Below are 21,911 nucleotides of genomic sequence, written 5' to 3' on the forward strand. Positions count from 1 at the left end.
TGGGAGATGCGGGAAGAGACTGGACAAAAATCGTGCACCTATGGATGAGGACAGTGGGTGGGGAGTGAGGGCGGAGGGTGGGGTGGGAACTGGGAGAAGGGGAGTTATGGGGGGAAAAAAGAGGAACAAATGTAATAATCTGAACAATAAAGATTTAATTTAAAAAAATATGATAGGGTGAGTATGACAGTAAGGATAAATATAGAGAGTTTATATACCAGTATCAGGAATTCAAAAGTGTTTGTAGAGAAAGTGGCCTAGAAGCCGAGATCTGAAGGATAAGTGTGATTTATGAGAAGAGAGGCATGTTTTAGGCCATGAGGATTAGGTATCAGAGGTTATGATGCATTCTGAGAATTAATATGATTTTAGAATGTGTGGAATGCATGCGAGGGGTGAGGCACCAGAGACAGAGCTAGAGAATAAAGCAGAGCTGAGACCATGGAGAACCTTGTAGTAGAGTTCCTGAGTATGGATTCAGAGAATTAAGGGTGCTATAATAAGGAAGCAATGAGATCAAATTTGAGCTTAAAAAATTACCGTACTTCTAATTTTAGAAGTAACTTGAAAGCAAGCAAATCACAGAGTCCCAAGGTCAAACTTTTGTGGCAAACTTGATTTGGGAAGGCATCTGTACCAAGAGTCCAAGCTTACCAATTAGACAAAGCAGTAAGGAAGGGCAATTTTCAGAGTCAGGTAAGCAAAAGTACATTTATCTCACGGCTCTTCTTGAAAAAGCAAGCAAACTATTTCCCAGGGGACATGGGAACTGCCACCGACCACCCACTCTCGTCTAAAATTAGAATTAGAAAAACAAGGTATAATAATATTATTATTATCATCACCATCATCCTCTTGTAGCTATTATGAGAAAGACTACACTTAGGTATTCTTAAGTATAGACCTAAAACAGTGACTCATTCTTGAGCGGAATAGAAGCTCATCATATGCTTCTCGCCTTCATTACAAATTATTCAGAAGCCATGTGGAATGGGCTTGTAGGTGAAGAAGTGACTGCAAGGTCTCTAAATGCAGTGGATAAGAAAGGCAGCAGGGCCAGCAGTCCTAGACTTAAATTGTGAAAAGTTTCAGTGATTTAATAGGATCACCTACATGCAACTACATTTGTGAAACACTGTAAAACTTTATGATCTTCTAGAAGCCAATTTGTAGAATTCTAATTCACACTGACGAAAGTCTAGCTGAATGCCAGAAAAACTTCTGCCTCATTTCCCCCCTGTTTAATCCGTACTATATATTGTATTTAAAAATTATTTGTTCAGCCCCGAGCTTGTGTGGCTTAGTTGGTTGGAATGTCTACCATACACTGAAGGGTCATGGGTTGGATCTGCAGTTGGGGCGAATATGGGAGGCAACCAGTCAATGTTTCTCTCTCACATTGATGTTTCTCTCTTTCTCACTCCCTTCTCCTTTCTCTAAAATCAATAATTTAAAAAATATATATCCTTGGGTGAGGATTAAAAAATTTATTTGTTCACATTTTCAATCTTTTATATAACATTGAAATCATTTTGATGTCAGGAAAGCAAACTTAGTAAGCCAAGGACACTGTGGGAAATGGGAAATCTTTAATAGATAATTTACATAATGCTGTCACCAAGCAAGTATGACCTTCACAAAAATGACCTCATCCTTTTTAGTTAGACATTATTTTATCTGGTGCAGTTTCTTAGTGATTTTTATTCTGTGTGAGACGTCTATCTTCTCATAAAATTCTTCCCTAGTCCCCATACCTCTGATGCTTTACAGGATTGCTGTTCTGATACCATTTCTCTTTTAGTTTATGCCTGTACTTACTTAACATGTACTACATATTGAATCACTGTGTTAGATACTGTGATAAATATAGCTCATTAAATATTTTTTCAAAGTGACTTTAGTTTCTTGTAAAAATGATGCCTACTCATAAAAAATTAAGGCAATGTATCAGAGAGAGAAGAAAATAGAAAACCTAAAACAACACACCTAAAACCATCCAGAAATAACTGTCATTGGCAGTAAGTGAGCATCATTCCAGATGGCGCTTGAACTCAGGACTAGAGATGCGGGGCTGAGGAGATAGTGGTAAACAATTATCCACTTAAATCAAAAAGTAAGACTATACAGCTGTGAACATCCTGCAAATAAATGCTATGAACATTGACAGTGTAAAAATAATAATATAACTAACCAAATTGGAAAATGTGGGGGGAAAATGTTACATACACTAATTTCCTCAACATTTAGGGCAGGAAGTTAATCAGTACAGCATAAAATTGAATCATGAAATTTTTTTAACGACTCCAATTTCTTAACATTTTCATAACATCTTTTGAAATGTTATGAAATGGAAGAATTTCATAGGAAATCTCTTTGAGACAAAGAAACATTTACATACAATTTAGAAATTTCTTTAGTCTCACTTCCATTTAATATTTTTATGTTACATTCAAATAAGATAAAATAAAATAAAATATGCTCTTTAATAAAATTATTTAACCTTGCTTTTTCCTCTTCTTGGCTCACTGCGGGAGATGAGGACACTGGGCATATCCCTGCCCTCTAGTTTGGAGAGAGGCAGACAAATACAGAGAGTTGCAGAGTACCTGAGCACAAGTGAACCCACCATGGGAACAGTGTTGGGATAGAAAACTTGAACTGTAACTGACGAATTGCTGGAGGCACACTGTGGACAGATCTGAGAGTTAAAACTCCAGGGGGAACCGAGTCACAGGGGGGCCTCTATAATATTGAGATTTACCTTCCAGAGCTCAACAAGGTTCTCGCAGTAAATATCACTGGTAAAGCTTAACTTTGACCTCTTGGAATAGTTAAGCTAGTTAGGATTAATTTGTAATCATTTTTGTTTAAGCATCCAGCCATTATTTGTTCTTCACTTTAATGGCTGTAATGAAAGAGATCATTGATGTCTTATGTTGTGTAAGTCCATGACTGCTTTCTTCTCATGATATGTCAGTCTACATTATGTCAAAGAAAAAAGTAGACTTCATTTTACATGATTTATCTTTATTAATTTATGCTGATTATTTTAATATCACTTTGTCTACTGTGTTCTGCATCTTGACTATGATATGCTTACATTTGAATTTTCTTTTTATTTATCCTGCTTGAATTCATTGAGCTTCCTGAATCTGAAGACTGAAGTTTTTCATCAATTTTTGATCATTCTCAGACATTATTGTCTCACTCTTAACCTCTTTATTTTCTCTTTCTGCAATTCCACGTATACATGTAGTGGACTTCTCACTCTGTCTTCCATGTCTTTTAACCTCCTAGAGTTGATTTTTTTCACTCTGTGTTTTGCTTCCTGAAAGCTATGCATGCTTTCCATATATCTCTTAATTTACTCTCTTTTTCAGCTATTCAACTTTTCATTGAGTTTAACTTCAGTTATTCTACTCATACTTCTAAAAGTTGTTTTGGTTCTTTTTCCAGTTATTGTTGTAGATCTTACATTCATTTTCTTATTTTCTTTAATTCTCTCCATATAATAAGCATGCTTGTTTATTTTTGCATTGTCTGAAGATTTGAGGGTCAGGCTCTGTTATCTGTTGTTCCCCTGTTTCATTGTATATTATGAAATCTTATTTTATAGGAGCTATTTTATTTTAGAACTCTTTAGAGTTTGTAAAATCTAGATTGAGAATTCCTTCCTTCAGATAGCATTTGCCTTTGGTTCTAGGGGGTGCATTAGAGTACTATCACTGGTGATTTTAATTAAAAATACTCCTTATATAGTACCATGAGAATATTCATTAGCTTGAAAGCCTGCTTATCTGCATGAACCTGACACAGACAAGCTTTTTTAGTAGATGTGTTCATTCCCATCCTTCCAATGAGTGGAGAATCCTTACTTCGTGTGTAGGAATAGCAATTGTATCCTGATTGTTAAAACCCCACGTTAAAACTCAGCCTTTCTAGGTTACTGAGACTAGTAACTCAGAGTGTACCAATAACAGGTCCGATGCTTTCGCTCTGGTTTTCAGTCCTTTCCTTATTTTTCAACCCCTTCGTTTTTAGTGAGCTAAGTAAGCTATGCATTTAAAAGTATTTTTTAATGTACTTATTCAACATTTCTAGGTATTTGATTGCAAGAGAGTTTTTAGGTTACTAGTATTCTGCCTTACTGGGAATGGAAATCTCATTTGTTTTTCATATTGAGTTAATATCATTTGTAAAGTTGGATTGAGGAGTAGACATATGGCTAAAGACCGAATTTCTGCCACAACAAATTTGCTCCACTTCTGTGAAATATGGGCTAAGCCAAGTTCTTGCTGTGAAATAACATGTTTGATTCTGAACTCCTTACTTGGTATTTAGACAGAATAACAGTATCATCTTCTATTGTCATGGACATTTTATGATTTTATGCAATATTCCTGTTTATTAGTAGTCTGTTTTGGAAAAGATGATTTCATTTTTTAAGATTTGAAAGAGATCTTACAAAGATTAATGACAATCTATATCTGCTGTCAAACTTTTTATTTAAAAATAAATGTGGTCCTGGCCAGTTTGGCTCAGTGGATAGAGCGTCATCCTGCGGACTTAAGGGTCCCAGGTTCGATTCCGGTCAAGGACATGTACCTTGGTTGCGGGCACATCCCCAGTAGGGAGTGTGCAGGAGGCAGCTGATGTTTCTCTCTAAATAAATGTGATCTTTCATATGAAAGGAGTAAGATTGTAAGTCTACAGGTGTTATATGGGTACATTTAGATTTCTCCTTCTTTCCAAATTGCAATGTACTTACTGATAGGTATATGGTCTTTCAATTCCTACATATTAGTCTAACAGATTATAAAGAGCCTGTAGAACATTAGCTCTTTGATTAAATGTTATCTTCTGATAGACGCTTTCCAGGATCACTTAGGATAAAAAAATGTAGGTTCTGTTAGCCTCTCTCATAGAATTAGTGAACATATATATGTAAATATATAGAGAGAGAGATTTCTTAGTTGTCATGTTTAATTTTTACCTTTCAAGTAAATCATAATGAAAGAATATAAGCAATTCAGTTCCAAGTGTTACTGACCTGAATTAGGATATGAGAATTTTATAATTTTTAATTTTTTTAAATGTTACATTTCCCATTTTCATAGAATATGGTTTTTAATCCAAGCAGTGCATCAATGGCAGAAACCTATCAGCAAGCTTTTAAATCTATGCACCCATGAGAAAAATAGAAGGATTTGCCTTTTTAATATCTTTAATTAGCCTGAGGTCTCATTTTGTTGGTAACTGAGTTTTTAAATAGTAAGAAGAAAAGTAGTGTTGGTGGTAGAAGTGAGAACAATAATGGTAATAATAGAAGCAAACTAATGTTAAGTATATATTCTGGGCCAAGCACCATATTAAGTATGCTAAGTAATTTCCATGGAATCATATTGTTTTCTTCCAGCCTTACTCTTATTTTCGTCTCCAGATAAGGAAACTGAGACTTAACATGGATTAACTTAGTTGTCTGAAGCCATACTGCCAGTAATAGGTAGAACAGAGCTTTGAACACACAGGGAGTTCCTGATTTAATTTGGTTAGATATTTCCTGGATATATGTATATATTTTCAAAATTAATGTATAAACTACAGCATATTCTGATACTTTCTGATATATGGTAAATATGCATCTCTGCTACTGCTGATGATACCAAAGTCTAAAAGTCATGTCTTCCATCTATAGTTTTAATACCTATAATGGCCTTTTTTATGTCTATTTCATTATTTCATCAATAGCCAAATTATTGTTTTATTAAAAACAGATTCAGTATCTTTGTTATTAAAGCAATAGACTAAAAACCAGGAAGGGCGTACTGTTTGGTTTTCAATCATTTTCATGTGTTATGAATTATTATCAGATGTTGGGAAATTGCAGGCTTAAGCTAACTGCAAGTGTTACATCCATGGTCCAAAAAACAGTGTCTGTAATGGACATGTGTTTATCTGTCAGCTTGCTTAACAAGGTCTCTAAGCAAATTCACTTACTGTTCTATAAAAGAAATTTATACATATTTCATTCATTTTTGTAGATTAAAGTTCTCTTCAAAAACTTATCAAACGCTAAGTCTTGACAACTTTACCTTTTTTTTTAAGGTGTATGTTAGAGAAGGTCAGTGTTTGAGCTTACCACCCTTATATTAAGATATTTCTTATGCCATAAGAACAAAGAACAGATATAACTCAAAATTTTCCTAAGGCACATTCCTAGAAACTAAAGAAAATTAGAAAAGCACCTGGAAAAAATAACAACTGACTGAAAATTATGCCATTGCCATTTTAAGTCTTCAATCTCAAATTGAAAAGCTGCATGATTAAAAAAAAGTGCAAGATTTTCAAAATCTTTAATAAAGTAATATAAATAGTCCGATAAATTTAAACACACTGTAGTTATAAAAACTTTCCCATGTAGTCACTTATTCATAGTACCTTTTGTTGCATAAAAAAATATTTAGCTTAAAAATAAGGTACTAAAATTTAAATATACTTTTCACTCAGTGGATAGTTAGCAGATTAAATGAGAAACTGCATAATGAATTAGGAGGTCTGTATCAGGTTTACCATTCAATTACTGATATGGGCAATATTGAAAAAAATCTCTCACTATCTCTACACTCCACTTCTTTGTATCTAAGATGAAAATGACTATATTCTGCATCTCACCATTTCCTTAGATAATGGGCTTTAAGATCCTAAATCCAAAGTAATTGAAATAAAATGATCTACAGAGTATAATCACTTTTCACATTTATATTATAATTATGATTATGCATTTCAGAAATACTAATTTACACCCTCCTCAGACTCTTCTTAGTTGATGATAAAACAGAGGCAAAGAAGGATTAATTGCTTTTTTATGGCCACATAGTGATGCTGGGTCTAGATCTTCTCATTAACATCCCTTTTTTTACAGGATGTTAAAGATCCCCAGGATTTTTAATATTTTTTTTTTATTGATTTCAGAGAGGAAGGAAGAGGGAGAGAGAGATAGTAACATCAATGATAAGAGAGAATCATTGATCAGCTGCCTCCTGCACATCCCACACTGGGGATCGAGCCCACAACCCAGGCATGTGCCCTGACTGGGAATCTAACCAGTGACTTCCTGATTCCTAGGCCAACGCTCAACCACTGAGCCACTGAGCGGGCAATATCTCTTTTTTTACCCAAATGTTTTGTTTAATCTTTTGTAATGGATGTTAGTTTTAAAAAGAAAAAAAGTCCATCAATAACATTAGAGTAGACATCTTCAGTGCTATAGTAATTAGAATCATTCTATCATCAATTTTTACTTGAAATCATTTTTATCATTTTTATTTATTTAATTGTTTATGTAATTTTACAGTCATGGGTTGGTTGTATTTTATCATTAAAAAACTGCCTCCTAGGCACCAGATAGTGTTCTTACTAATATTAATCCTTAATATTTGCATTAGTCTTACTATAATACATATGGTGAATATAGCCACAATTTATAGATGAGAGAACTGACACCCAATGAGGTTGGCAACTTTGCTCGAGGGCTATGCTTAAGTGCCACATTCTCCAGGAAACCTTGAAAGATGAGGAAGATTTTAGTAGGCAGAATAGGAGGAAAGACCATTTTAGGTCATGGAAATGGTATGAACAAAGGGGTATGTGTGCTCTAGTTCAGAGTTTGCCAAGGTGTGCTGAAGCCTAAAGTTTGCCAAGGTAATTATGACTAGTATATTTTGGCTGAAATTTATTATAACTATAGAAGATATGTGAGAGACAAAGTTGAAAAAGTAGTTTGAAGGTAGCTCATGAGAGGGAATTAAATGCTTGGAAAAGTAATTAGTGCACAATTCAGTAGGATTTAGAGAGATCTGGAGATCAGGGGAGTAGAATTATACGACTTGGCATAAGTGTGCAAAATGAATGGAAGAAATATTAGAACAGAAGCACATAGACCAAATAGGAGACACTGTAATAGTTAAGTCATGAAAGCCAAGACCACTGTCACTAATCACAGAAAGGAAGAGACTTTGTAAAGGAAGAAGGGTGATTACTTATCAGCTGTAGAAAGTAAGGGAGTACCCAAAGGTGGGCCTCATAAGATGGTCAACAAAGTCAGATTCTCTTAAGGTCTAAGTTACCACTAAAGGGAAGCTGTTGAAATTTTTGATTAGGAGGTCATAAGTTACTTCTTGAAAGACAGCAATCTAAGGAGTGTATGGGTTATAGTAAGGTATTAAAATAGGTAGAGAGTGGGTAAAATGAAGACAAAAAGAGCAGTTAAGAAACTGGTTGTAATTATATATATATATTCAAAGGTGTGGAAAAATTGAAGGAAAATATTCTCACCTGGCCACTCAAAAATGCTTAGTATTTAGACTTTGCCCCAGATTCTCATCCTAGCTCTATCTTTTGTTACCATCACCCCAACTCCTTTAAAACATTTATGCTTTAGCATAATGTTCTAACATGCACCTGTGTTTTCCCACCTCTCTGTCTTGGTTTAGGCACACTGTTTGGATCTTCTTCACTGTATCTCCATATAACTCACTCCTACTCATCTCTCATAGCCCAGTTCACATGCCTACTCTGAAGCCATCTCTTATTTAGCCTGTGCTAATCTTTCCTTCTCTGAATTTCAAAATGCTTTAGTCATTTCTTTGTCATGGCAGTTACCGCTTTTTATTATGTACTGTTGTTATTCTTTATGTATTTGGCCTATGTCTGTCCCTCCTTGGAATTTAGACTCCCTTGGAGACTTTCTCAAAGTATCGGTGTACTATAATGGAAAGAGCATAGAAATCAGTCAATCTCATTTTTAGTGTCTAACTCTCCCATTTACTGATTGTGTGACTTCAGGCTAAGTATTTAATCTCTGTAAGCCTCAGCCTTCTTACCCTTAAAATGCTTAGATCACAGGTTATTAAGAAGAGTAAGTGGGCCCTAACCGGTTTGGCTCAGTGGATAGAGTGTTGGCCTGCGGACTAAAGGGTCCCAGGTTCGATTCCGGTCAAGGGCATGTACCTTGGTTGCGGGCATATCCCCAGTAGGGAGTGTGCAGGAGGCAGCTGATCGATGTTTCTCTCTCATCGATGTTTCTAACTCTCTATCCCTCTCCCTTCCTCTCTGTAAAAAATCAAAATCAATAAAAATATATTAAAAAAAAAAAGAAGAGTAAGTGGTGAGGGAAGAAACTGCTTTAAACAATCTATTGAAGTTAGGTTTCTTCCCCTCCATATTCATCTTGATTTCTGTGCTATCACTCAGAATGGTACCAAATAAATATGAAATGCTTCAGAAATTGTTGAATGAATTAGTAGTTTCTTTGTTATTATTAAATATATAAAGGCTACTATAATTTCTAGACTGCTGGTATTTTATTGGACTGCTTTTTTAAAGAAATTCTTTCTGTCATTGGAGCAGAGCATATTACATATTTATCAGATTAAATAATATTATAAAACAACAATCAGACCAGATGACTCTTGTATCCTTAAAGGAAGAAATAAAAATAACTCTAAAAGAAAATAATGTAAATTCATAGGGAGACGAGAGAAATCATTACTAAAAAGCAATCAGAAAAATAAAGAGATTTTGGAACTCAAAAACATTGTTGAAAACTGAATTAAGTATCTTGAAGCTCAGAGGAAGAATTATCACATAAATAGGAAAACCTCAAGGAAATATGAGTACAAAGCGAAAGATAGATATGAAAGATACATCATGTCATCTAATAATAAGCTGCCTATACCCTAATATAAAGTACATATAATTCTAAGAGCTACCCTACAGTATAAGAGCATGAGTCAAAACTAATGTTCAAAATGCTTTCTGCAAGCTCATTGTAATAGCAAAAAATATAAGCAACCTAAATCTTCATCAATATTGGCATGGGTTAAATAAATTAAGGCATGTCCACTAAAGAAAGAAGAGATCTGTATATACTGATTTAGAGTGTATGTCCACAAATATGTATATACTTTATATTTTTGTTGATTTCAGAGAGGAAGGAAGGGAGGGATAGAAACATCAATGATGGGAGAGAATCATTGATCAGCTGCCTCCTGCATACCCCCTATTGGGGATTGAGCCCACAATCTGGGCATGGGCCCTGACTGGGAATCGAACCGTGACCTCCTGATTCATAGGTCATTGCTCAACCACTGAGCTTTACTGGCTGGGCCCCAAATATATTAAGAGAGTAAAAGCATATTATACAGCATGGTTTTGTTTTTGTTGAAAAAAAGTTTAATAATATGTGTGTATATGTATAAATGTTTACTGTATGCATGTATGTGTGTTTTCATAAGCATAATTTAGAATGTTATCCTCACACACCATTGATAGTAATTACCTCTAGGAAATGGGCTAGAGTGCTGGGTAAGATGTTCACTTCTTTATAAGCTCCAAAATAAATCTGTGAACTTGTGAACTCTTTTAGTTCATTTTAATACTCTTTTGTATTTTCCAAAATTTATATGTATATATACAATGCAGAATTATCTGGTGGATAATGGTGATGTCATACAAATCACATTACAATTCAAATGAATTCAAATTAGAAACACCCTATTAGAAAAAAAATTAATTAGCTTAGAGTTAATAGCAGCTTATAAAAGCCACTAGTGGCCTGGTGCACGAAATTTGTGCACTTGGGGCGGGGCAGGGGGAGGGTCCCCCAGCCTGGCCTGTGCCCTGTCACAGTGTGGGAGCCCTGCGATCCATTGCCCCAAGAGGTAGGCCCTGCCCACCCATCCGGGGCTCCTCGATGGATTGCCCCAGAGAGGTAGGCCAGAGCCAGGGGAGACCTGTGGACCCCTGGGCCGGGCCCCAGTGGAGGTCTTCGGACCTCCGCGCACGTGCGGACCCCCGGCCAGGCCTGTGGTGGAGGGACCTCTCCGCGCACCTACGGACCCCCTGGCCTGCGCAAGGGGTGGGGACGTGAGCCTCACGTCCCGGGCTCATTGCCGGGGGCGGGGATGTGAGCCTCACATCCCGGGGCCGGTGCAGTGTGTGGGGACGCGAGCCTCACGTCCCAGGGCCAGATGCTGGGGTTGGGGACAGGAGCCTCATGTGTCCAGGCCGGCACAAGGGGCGGGGATGTGAGTCTCACGTCCTGGGCTCGTTGCCGGGGGCGGGGATGTGAGCCTCACGTCCCAGGGCCCATTGCCAGGGTCAGGGACACGAGCCTCATGTCTCTGGGCCGGCGCAGGGGGCGGGAACGCAGTCTGCTGACTGGTCGTTACGTGACGGCATCCCGACCAATTTGCATATTATCCTATTATTAGATAGATTTCTTTTGCCATACAAGCAGAAATTAAGCTCTATAGGAGCCAGAAAAATGCTGTCTGGACTCAAAAGCCAGCCCATAGTTTGTATGCTTGCTTTGTAAGCAGTATTCTTCAGGCTTACAATTTTCATTCCCATTATATCAAATTTTAATATATTCTAGTGCCCAAGGATAGGCTTATAATCCAGAGAATATAAGATTGGGAACCCTAATATCAGACTGCAATCTAAAGACTAGACTAGAAATTTGCACTTCATTCCAAGAGTCATGGATCCCACAAGTACTAACAAATGGTGTTGTTTGAATAGTCTGAAAGATTATGACAATATTGTAAACTCTTCATCACATGAAAAATTCAGGATAATGAAGCATATTTTAATAATCTCTATCTATAGACCTACTTTTTTATCTCACTTTGTCTTTTTGGATTTTTCTGAGAGGAAGGGATTTTCTGAATCCAAAGTTAATCCTGTGCTCTACTGCTTCTATAATAGTATATGCTTTCATTGCCTCTCATTCTCTGCATACTTCAAATTACCCTTATAATGTTTATTCAGCCAACATGCAGCATTTCCTCTTTAATCTTCAGAATACCGTAATCTTAGTCATCAGAAAACATTATCTACATTTCTGAATTACTTACCAAAGTAAAAATGTTTTAAATCATTATAATAAAAAGATAAGGGTATTTAGTGGACAGAGCAAAGATGTGGTTGCTATTCCCTGTGTTTATATAACTTCAAGAAATAGGAAGTAATTACATTTATCTAAGAAATACATAATGAGAGCCTAAACTAGGCATTGATGGTGAAAGTCAAGAAGAGCACTTGTACATGAGAGAGATTGGAAAATGACGTGCTTCAACAGTGATTCAGGGAAAGGGAGCGGGGACAGTCCCAGTGGAAGTTTAAAGTCTGGTCATAGCAGAAAGTGCTTCCACAATCAACTAGGGACCTCAGAAGAACGAACAGGTTAGGGCAGGAAGGAGATGACTTCAAGTTTGGACATAAAGCTTCTGTAATTATTGTGACATCTAGCCTCTGCTATTCCTCTAGATCTGGACCCTTGAAATGTGGCTAATTTGAATTGAGATGTATAAAGTACACACCAGATTTAGGAGATATAGCACTAAAAAAGAATGTAAAATATTAAAGTAATATTTTTATATTGGTTACATGTTGAAATACATTTTGGATATTTTAACCTGTTTTTGTGTGTGTGTGTGTTGTTGTTTTTTTACCATTTGTTTAATGTAGCTGTTAGGAAATGTATGTGTCTTACATTTTTGTTGGACAGCACTAATATACATGGAGATTTGTAATAGATAGTTACAAATGCAGGACCAAAATCAGGGCAAAACGTTTAGATTTGGAAATAACCTATGTAAAGGTGATACTTGATGTTATGTGATGATTAGATAAAAATGCCAGTGTACAGCGTATGGAAATGGGGAAAATGCCAACAATTATAGGATGAGAAGAGAAAGAGTAACTAGGAGAAGGAGAATTGGCAAATCAAGACTCTTAAGTGGTAGTTAAGTCTGATTAGGATAGAATTTCAAGAAGGAAGGAGTGGTTAATATCATTGCATGATAGGCCAAAGAGGAAGAGGAGGACTGAGAAAAGGCCATTGAATTTGGTTGATACAGAAGCAGTTTCAATAGAGTATAAAAAGGATAGATTGCAAGAGATTAAGAAGTTAGAGGTTGATGCAATAGGCTGTGTATATAAACTATTCTTTCAGGCAAGGAGTCCACTTGGGAAGATAATAATCACTTGATTGGAGCACAGTCCAAGGAAATGTGATCATGTTTGTTGGCTGAATAAAAGGATCTTTGAAGTAGGAGTGCTTGAAGTTGTAAGAAAGAGAGATAATTTCTATAGTAAGGTCCTAATGCATTGGGTCCCAAACCTGAGTGCGTAATGGAATCACCTGGGGAACTTGTCACAAAAGCAAATTCCCAGGCAGCATCCAATATCTAAAGAGATCATATTCTCTAGAGGTTTGTCTTCTGGAAGTTGTTTTAACAAGCTTTTTAGGTGATTATGATGTATCCATAAGGACAAACAAGTAGAAAATTAAAGGTGCAGTTGAGCACATCAGTGAAATGGCTGAACGAATCATCCAGAATGGATGGAGAGCCAATTGGGCTTAGGATAGGACCAGTAGACCATGAACTACGTTAAGGATTTGGCTTTTGTTATTAGAAGAGTAAGCACAGGTTCAGACAAATGAATGAGTGAGAAAACTAAAAAGGTTCCCTGTTCAGCATGGCTCAGTGGTTGAGCATCAACTTATGAACCAAGAGGTCACAGGTTCAACTCCTGGTCAGGGCACATGCCCGGCTGTGGGCTTGATCCCCAGTAGGGCTCATGCAAGAGGCAGCTAGTCAGTGATTCTCTCTGATCATTGATATTTCTATCTCTCACTCCCTCTCCCTTCTTCTCTGAAGTCAATAAGAAAAATTTTTTTTAAAAGGTACTAGATATTGATCAGAAGGAGAGTTTCCGAATTAAGGATCTTGGAGGCCAAGCAGATACATAACATGACTGTGTGTGTTTGATGTGGGAAAGAGGTAGAAAGAAAACTGAGTCACTGACATTGTAAGACCTATCAGTTTGGTAACTCTATTATAGGGCAGTGGTAAAATATATATATGTTTATAATCTATAAATCAGATTTAGAGATCAGGATGAAGAAATAAAGGTTGAATCAGTATAGAATTATTCAGACTTAAGATTCCACTAAACCTTCGCATGGGTGTCTGTCTCAGTCTTTGTGATCCACTGTAGCTTTAGTTGAAAATAGAGTGGATGTTTAACATTCACAGATATAAAGTTCATAGTTTTGATTATTCACAAGTGACCCTGCCCTAGCCAGCTTGGCTCAGTGGATAAAGCATCAGCCTGTGGACTGAAGGGTCCCAGGTTCGATTCCGGCCAAGGGCACATGCCTGGGTTGCGGGCTCGATCCCCAGTGGGGGGCGTGCAGGAGGCAGCCGATCGGTGATTCTCTCTCATCATTGATGTTTCTATCTCTCTCTCCTTCTCCCTTCCTCTCTGAAATCAATAAAGAAATATATTTTAAAAAACAAAAAAAAAACAAGTGACCCTAAGGGTTCATCACAAGTTAATAAGTTTTTCCAAGGCATGAATTTGAATCTCCTGTCCTAAAACTGGCTTGTTGAAACTAGTCACTTAACTAGTGGCTTACAGTGAAGTCACCATTTACATTTCACTTTGCCTTTAATATATGATTGTATTCATCATCAGAATACATTGGTCTGGTAGTTTTCACAGAAGAGGAAATTATTTGCCAAATTGTGGTATTAAGTGGGTATTAAAAGGTATTAAAATTTTTATTGAGTTTATAAAGATTTTAGCACTGCAGCTAACTTGTAATAATTGCTTAATAAATGGTAGTTATTTGTGCCAGTTCAGGAATTCAGTAAGTTTTAAAGCCAAATCTTTTTGGGTATGCCCAGGTTTAGTTAATAGTACTTATATTAAAAATTTTACTTTGATTTGGCTCTCCACAAATTATTAAACTGAAACTAGGATGTTAAATTTGCAAGTAAATTAGAGGGAGAACAATGGGTCATTTATCACTTACCTAATTCTGTTTGATATACTTGAAAGGGGGTATATTTTATAATAATTCATATTATACTAGAGGCCCAGTGCACGGATTCGTGCACATTGAAAGGAAATTAATTAGAAGGTGGCCAGCAGGGCAGGACTGGGCAAGACAGCCGGACACGCCCTGGAACCAACCTCCCGAGGTCCCTCTCTGGCCAGCCGCACCTGGGGCTGCGCCAGGGCTCGAAGGGTGTCTACAGAGTGAGCGGGGTCCCTCCAGCAGGTGGGGTCCCTTGGCCTGGCCTGCGGGGATCGGCCGAAACTGGTAGTCTGACATACCCCAGGGGGTCCCAGAGTTCAAGAGGGCAATCTGCAAAGTTGCTGTCGCTTGGCAGCTCCTGTGTTGAGCGTCTGCTCTCTGGTGGTCAGTGCACATCATACCTACCGGCCGGTCAGCCAGTCGGAGGGTCAGCTGGTTGCTTAGCCTTTTATATATATGGATAGGTTGCTATTATAACTTAAAAATATTCTTTAAGTATATTTCCATACCACAAGTAAACATACACAAAATTAATTACATTACAAGCTGTGTTTTTCTTAGGGATTTAATGCACCTGAAAACCAGAATTACTTGTTTTTGCTAAACAACTTTCTCTCAGTATATTTTATACTTATGTGATTGTTTTTGCTTTATAGTGAAGAGCTCAGAAAAGAAGCAAGACAATTAAAGCGGGAACTCTTAGCAGCAAAACAAAAAAAAGTAGAAAATGCAACAAAACAAGCAGAAAAATCAAGTGAAGGTAAGGGTATTTGCTTATATTTTAACTTGGTACTTCTTCTTCCTTTATACCTTCAATGTTAAGGTCTTGTATAATCATAGTACAATGGTTAAAACCAAGCAATTAATGTTGATACAGCACTAGTAACTAACTGTAGACCTTATTAGAATTACCTTATTAGAATTGGAATTCACCAGTTTTCCCATTAATGTCATTTTTGTTTTATGATTCCATCCAGAGTTCCATCATGTCTCCTGATTCTCACTTAGATATTTTGTAGAATGTCTCACCTTGAGTTTGTCCGGTGTTTTCTCATGTTAATATTGAGATTATGCATTTGGGGGCAAGATTGCTACATGAGTGATATGTCCTTCCCAGTGCATTATATAGATGTAACAGGATGTCTGTTGTCTTTTTACTGGTGATATTGCCATGATCTCACTGTTAAAGTGGTGTCTGCTGAGCTGCTACACTATAAAATTACTCTTTTTCCCTTTGAGATTATAAATATTTGGGGGAAGATACTTTGAGACTATATAAATATTCAGTTTCTTTTCAAGCTTCCCCCACTAATTTTAGCATCGATGGGTGGCTCTTGTCTCTAGGCAACAGTTATTTACTGTGGTGTTGTAATGGTGAGTTTGTATGTCCCTGATACCTGTTATGTTTATTACTTGGAATTCTTCTGCAAGAGAGAGGTCTCTCTTCTATTATTTATTTATTTACTTATTTATGTCAGTATGGTTTATAAGCATTTATTTTCTATGTTTTAATCCCAAACTGTCATTATTTGTTTTGTTGTTCAAATAATATCAGCATTGGCCCTTAGTAGCTCTTTCTGGCTGGCCTCTGTCCTTTCATCTTGCCCCATCCTTTGCGTACTTTCTTACTTTCTGGCACAAGATGCTCCCAATTGATCTTGTGTTTTGCCTTCTGCACACCTGGAATCAAGCACTTCTCCAAGGAACTCTGGTTTCTCTTATTGGAGTTTGTATTTAGAAAACACAATGTGAACACTAAGTTGGTCATTTTATTTTGATTCTATTATTTTTAAGAGTGTTACTAGGAGCAATATTGTATTGTCACTATCTTCTTAGAATGCTTAACGAAATTCATATTTAGCCCCTATCTGTAATGCGTTATGGGTTACCTTTTTCTTAGGATTAAATTTCCTCTAAACTTATTTTGATCTTTTAAAATTGACAAGTGTTGCTGATAAGATGATAAAAATTATTTAGTATGAAAGATTTATGAATTTCAGTAGACATTATATTTTATTTGATATTTACATGTTTCTTTGCAGTTTTTAAGTCTAGTAGTCTTTCTTCCCCAGGATTGAAAATGATACCATGAGCCATCTCACTGCATAGCATTGTGGAAACAAAGTAGAATTTTAGGCATCCTTGAACGTTTGTAGAATTTAGCCTATCTTCCCAGCCAACAGATACTCCAAGATTAGGACTATGTAAACTCTGGGAACAGATCCAGAGGTTCTCATATGCATTTGCATGGTAAGATTATCACATAAAAAGAAGTAAGAAAGTGTTATTTGACCATGACTTTATAACGTCATGCATCAGTTGAGCTGAATACCCTCATGAATCTATTCAGGAAAGATTTCTTGTTTGGGCTATATGGCTACATATCAGGCTTTTATAAACCATTTTCTTTTAGTCCAAGACTAAATTATTTGAGTATTATAGCAACTCTGTATGATTTGGTCTTTTGAACATGATATGAAAAGACTGAAAATGCCTGGTCGTACTTTCCTGTTTGTTTGTTTGTTTGTTTGTTTGTTTATATCTAGCTATTTAATTTGCCAATAAACTTAGAAGTAGATAATCAATATTAAAAAAGAGGCTTGTGGATATTTTGTTGTATAGTAAATTGTGTAATATAGACTTACCTTTCACAGGAATTTTTTTTTATCTGGATGCATAGACTACATCTGCTAATAACAAAGGGACTAAAAATACATTAATTTTATTTTTCATAGTAATTTTGACAGTAATATTCAGTGCTCATTATATGTAACACTAACAATTATAATAATCCTTTGGAATATTATAATTTCTCAAAAAATAAACAGGAAATGAAACTCCCATTTGACCCAGTAATCCTACTTCTAGGAATATATCCCAAGAAATCAGAAACACCAATCAGAAAGGATATATGCACCCTATGTTCATAGCAACGCAATTTACAATAACCAAGATTTGGAAATAGCCTAAGTGCCCATCAGCAGATGAGTGGATTAAAAAACTGTGGTACATCTACACAATAGAATACTGTGCTGCTGTAAAAAAGAAAGAATTCTTACCATTTTGCAACAGCATGGATGGACCTAGAGAGCATTATGCTAAGCGAAATAATCCAGTCAGAGAAAGGTAAATATCACGTGATATCACTCATTTGTGGAATCTAATGAACAACATAAACTGAAAAACAAAAATAGATCCAGAGACATAGAAGCATCGAACAGACCATCAAACCTCAGAGGGAAGGCAGGGGAAGGTGTGTATGTGGGGGGCGTGTAAGAGATCAACCAAAGGACTTGTATGCATGCATATAGGCATAACCAATGGACACAGATAGTAGGGGGGTGAGGGCATATGCTGGGGGGTGGAGGCAGCCGGGGAAAGGTCAATGGGGGGAAAAAGGAGACGTAATACTTTAAACAATAAAGAATTTAAATTAAAAAAAATAAACAGGAAAGTACTAAGACCAGGCATTTTCAGTCTTCTCAGTAAAGCTCAAGATCTGATATTCCTTATATCATAAGGATATTGTCAGATAATGGATATAATTATAGATCTGTATAAGAAGAGCATTATCTAAACATGACCTATTCACTTTTGTCATTGGTTTGCCATCTATTTACTTTTTAAAAGCTTCAGATAATTTATAAAAGAAGTCTTTAGTAAATGAAAAGAAAAGAATGTCAAGGGATAAAATCATTATAGTCATACTAGAAGCCCGATGCACGAAGATTCGTGCAAGAATAGGCCTTCCTTCCCCTGGCTGCTGGCATGCGGCGGGCTCGCTCCGGCAGCCTGTGCAGCGGCGGCAGCAGTGGCAAGCCCCTCCGCTTCCTCCACACCCTCCTTCTCCAGAGAGTTCCTCTGTGCAGCTCTGGCGCTCCCGGGGAGGCGCAGAGGGGAAGAGGTCGGGGGAGCGAGGCAGGCAGGGAGGACTGGAGAGGTTGGGTGCGCTAGTGCGTTTCACTTTCCCATTGTGAAACTGGGATGCAACTGTCCCCCTTCCTCCTCCTCTTCCTCCTCTGCCCTCCGCCTCCTGCCTGCCCACCCTCTTTCCATGCCCATTGCCCTTCCCTTCTTGATTTGGCGAGATAGGGAGGAGGGAGATCTGATAATTTGGGTTACTGTGTAGGTGGCCTCTTTCATCTATTCAAAACAAAGCTGAGCTACCTGCTGCTGCCGCCATGGCCACCACCATCGCCCCTTGGCTGGCCCGGGGCTGTCGGGGCACGCTAACTGTGCACCGAGCGAGCTCCTGCCTGTACCCACGGGGCTGCTCCAACACTAGGGTTTTGTTTACCAGAGCAGCGGGGCAGAAATGGGATAGAGCAGTGGTTCTCAACCTTCTGGCCCTTTAAATACAGTTCCTCATGTTGTGACCCAACCATAAAATTATTTTCGTTGCTACTTCAGAACTGTAATGTTGCTACTGTTATGAATCGTAATGTAAATATCTGATATGCAGGATGGTCTTAGGTGACCCCTGTGAAAGGGTCGTTCGATCGCCAAAGGGGTGGCGACCCACAGGTTGAGAACTGCTAGGATAGAGGGAGACACCAGACACTGGGAGCTACGACCTCAGGCACCAGAGGGTTGCCTCTGAGGCCGGGAGCTGGGCCACTGGGAGGCTGCAAGGACGGTTGACAGGTGTGGAGTGCGGTAGGTAGGCCCTGAGGAGGAGGCACGCTGCCCAGAGGCCCGGAGCGGCCGGGGGGCAGGGCCACCGCTAGTTTTGTTGGGTTAATTTGCATACTCACTCCTGATTGGTTGTGGGCATCACAAAGTGATGGTCAATTTACATATTCCTCTTTTATTAATATAGATAATTAGAATTTTTATAGTAGCATGAAATTGAACTTAAAATTCTAAGGAGTTACATATCTTGTTGAATGCAGAGTTGCAGTAGGCTGTAACACCCCAATGTAGGTAAACAAGAAGTGTGGTGTTTTACTTAGAGACAGCATTGTCAGGAGAGATGTGCTGCAGGACAGTTCTGTTTGCAGCCCAGGAGTCTCGTTAGTCCCCCTGTAAATCATCCAGGCCTTTAAAGAGGACCTTTGTGGGGGGTAATAAATTTTAAATAAAATTGGTAGTTAATTGGAGGCAGAGTTAGTTTCCTGTGTTGGCTCTGTCAAGTACTTTAATAAACTATATAATCCTTTTCATTAAATTGTGTTTCTAAGTACTTCCCAGCTTTCTTTAAGTTTCATCATATCAAACTAGTACCAAACTGCACATAGTCACTTAGAGATATAGTTTTGGACTATTCTCTAATCAGCTTTAGGGAGATAAGGTATCAGATCCTCTTTTCAAAGTTCTAAGCACACAATACCTGCTCTATGGCTAGTGCCAGAAATTAGAGGAGGAAGGGGCAACCGGAGATTGTAAATCAAGAAAGAATTTTAAAGCCTCTTCATGAAGCACATCCCTGAGGTGCTTAGTTCCTCTCAAATTGCACTGGTCCATTTCAGGTTTCTTCAAACTGTCTTCTTAATTCTGGATTAAGTCAGACTAGGGCCCCTCAGGTTTGATAGGTTATGAAAGTGTATCTATAGTTTTTGACTACTTTTCATCTATCCAACCTATAATGTTAAACTAGCTTAATCTTGGTTTTTATAAGAAACAAAAATCCCTTTGGAATGTTAGCTTTGTGCTGTGTCCGATACCATGTAGAATTAATTCCTCTTTTTGAGCAAACTAAGCAAAAATCCTTATTTCAAAGTAGTTAACTTTCTTTCTTCAGGTACTCTTGAATTATTTTTCTTGGGAGCCAGAAGTATGAGACCTATTTTTCCTGTAGTCTACTTTTAATTATGTACTAACTTTTAATGTCATTTATGTAGAAAAGTGAAAGTATATGTCCTTGGTTCATAGAAAGCCTCTCAGACCAGTATTACCAGTGGTAATACTCTTTATTTCTTACTTTGGTCATGGTGCTAACAAATTGATTATCTGATTCTAAGTTTAAAATAGACGAAAGAATAATAAAAGTCAGGGACAGTATCCTTTAAGAGGGCAAATTCATAAAATGTATGACTATATTAACTACATATCTCAAAAATTAAAATATAAATAAATGAACAAGCAAAGGAAAAGCAAGGGCAGGCACTGGCCCATGGATCTCTCTAGCCAATTATATTATTGGGCTAAAAAAAAGTGAGAGAGAAAGACCCAGGTAGGGATATCTATTCTGATGGCAGCAAGAGGTGGAAGCTGACCACCTGACATTAGGTAAGTAAGGAAACACAGGAACATAGGAGTGGAGTATTATGGAAATCTTTGCTGTAGATGATACTTCATTTATTCTTAGAGAACATGTCAGATGTTCATTATAATAATCCTGATTCATTAAGAAGAGTTTAGATGGTATTTATTATTGCTTAATACAATTGAGAGTGGGCAATGATTCTAACCTAATTGGCAAAAAAATAGTCATTTTAGCCAATTAAAGATAAGATTCTCTTATCTGAAATATTCAGTTGTGCAGAGCATCCTATTTCCTGGAAGTCTTGGAAAAATAAAGCTTCCCTTTGTAGTCAGGACCACCAGTCTCCCCGGTGAAATTTTAGTGCATACATGTTGTTACCTTCATGAGCCAGAAAGCACATTTCTAGCCATTTGTCTTACAGTCATATAATTTTTTAAATAATAAAGACTTTTAAAGGTATATAATGAATATAAAGATGTACATATCCTCACAATTAGAAAAAGCATCTAATCTCTTGGTAAGGTGAATACGAGATGGTCATCTTTAATTTGAGAGTCCATAAAGCACTTTGTTCTTTTTCGGCCATCTAGACATCAAGAGCAAGTCTTGTTGAAATTTATTTTAGAACCATACATTATGGGCATATTTAATTTTTATGTGCATTGAAAAATAAACTAACTGATTTATATATTTTTCTATTTCTTGAATTCTAAACCATCCTGCAGACCTCCTAATGGTAACTTAGGACTCATCTCTAGGAACCAGTATGTTAAGGGTATCTCTCTGCAGCCCTTCACTATCTTTATATAGTTT

At 37.3% G+C, this 21,911-nt stretch overlaps 1 protein-coding gene across 2 annotated transcripts in view; it reads left to right on the forward strand.

The window, feature by feature from the left end:
- CWC27 (CWC27 spliceosome-associated protein homolog) overlaps positions 1–21,911 on the forward strand; it is a 187,968-nt gene that overhangs the window by 88,299 nt on the left and 77,758 nt on the right. For both annotated transcript variants that reach the window (XM_005857933.2, XM_014548989.1), the window contains exon 11: positions 15,550–15,653. In XM_005857933.2, the coding sequence (XP_005857995.1) occupies positions 15,550–15,653 (104 nt within the window). The remainder of the gene's footprint in view (positions 1–15,549; positions 15,654–21,911) is intronic.

The sequence above is a fragment of the Myotis brandtii genome, unplaced genomic scaffold, assembly GCF_000412655.1.
Source record: "Myotis brandtii unplaced genomic scaffold, ASM41265v1 scaffold115, whole genome shotgun sequence".
In the NCBI taxonomy this organism is placed as follows: Eukaryota; Metazoa; Chordata; class Mammalia; order Chiroptera; family Vespertilionidae; genus Myotis; species Myotis brandtii.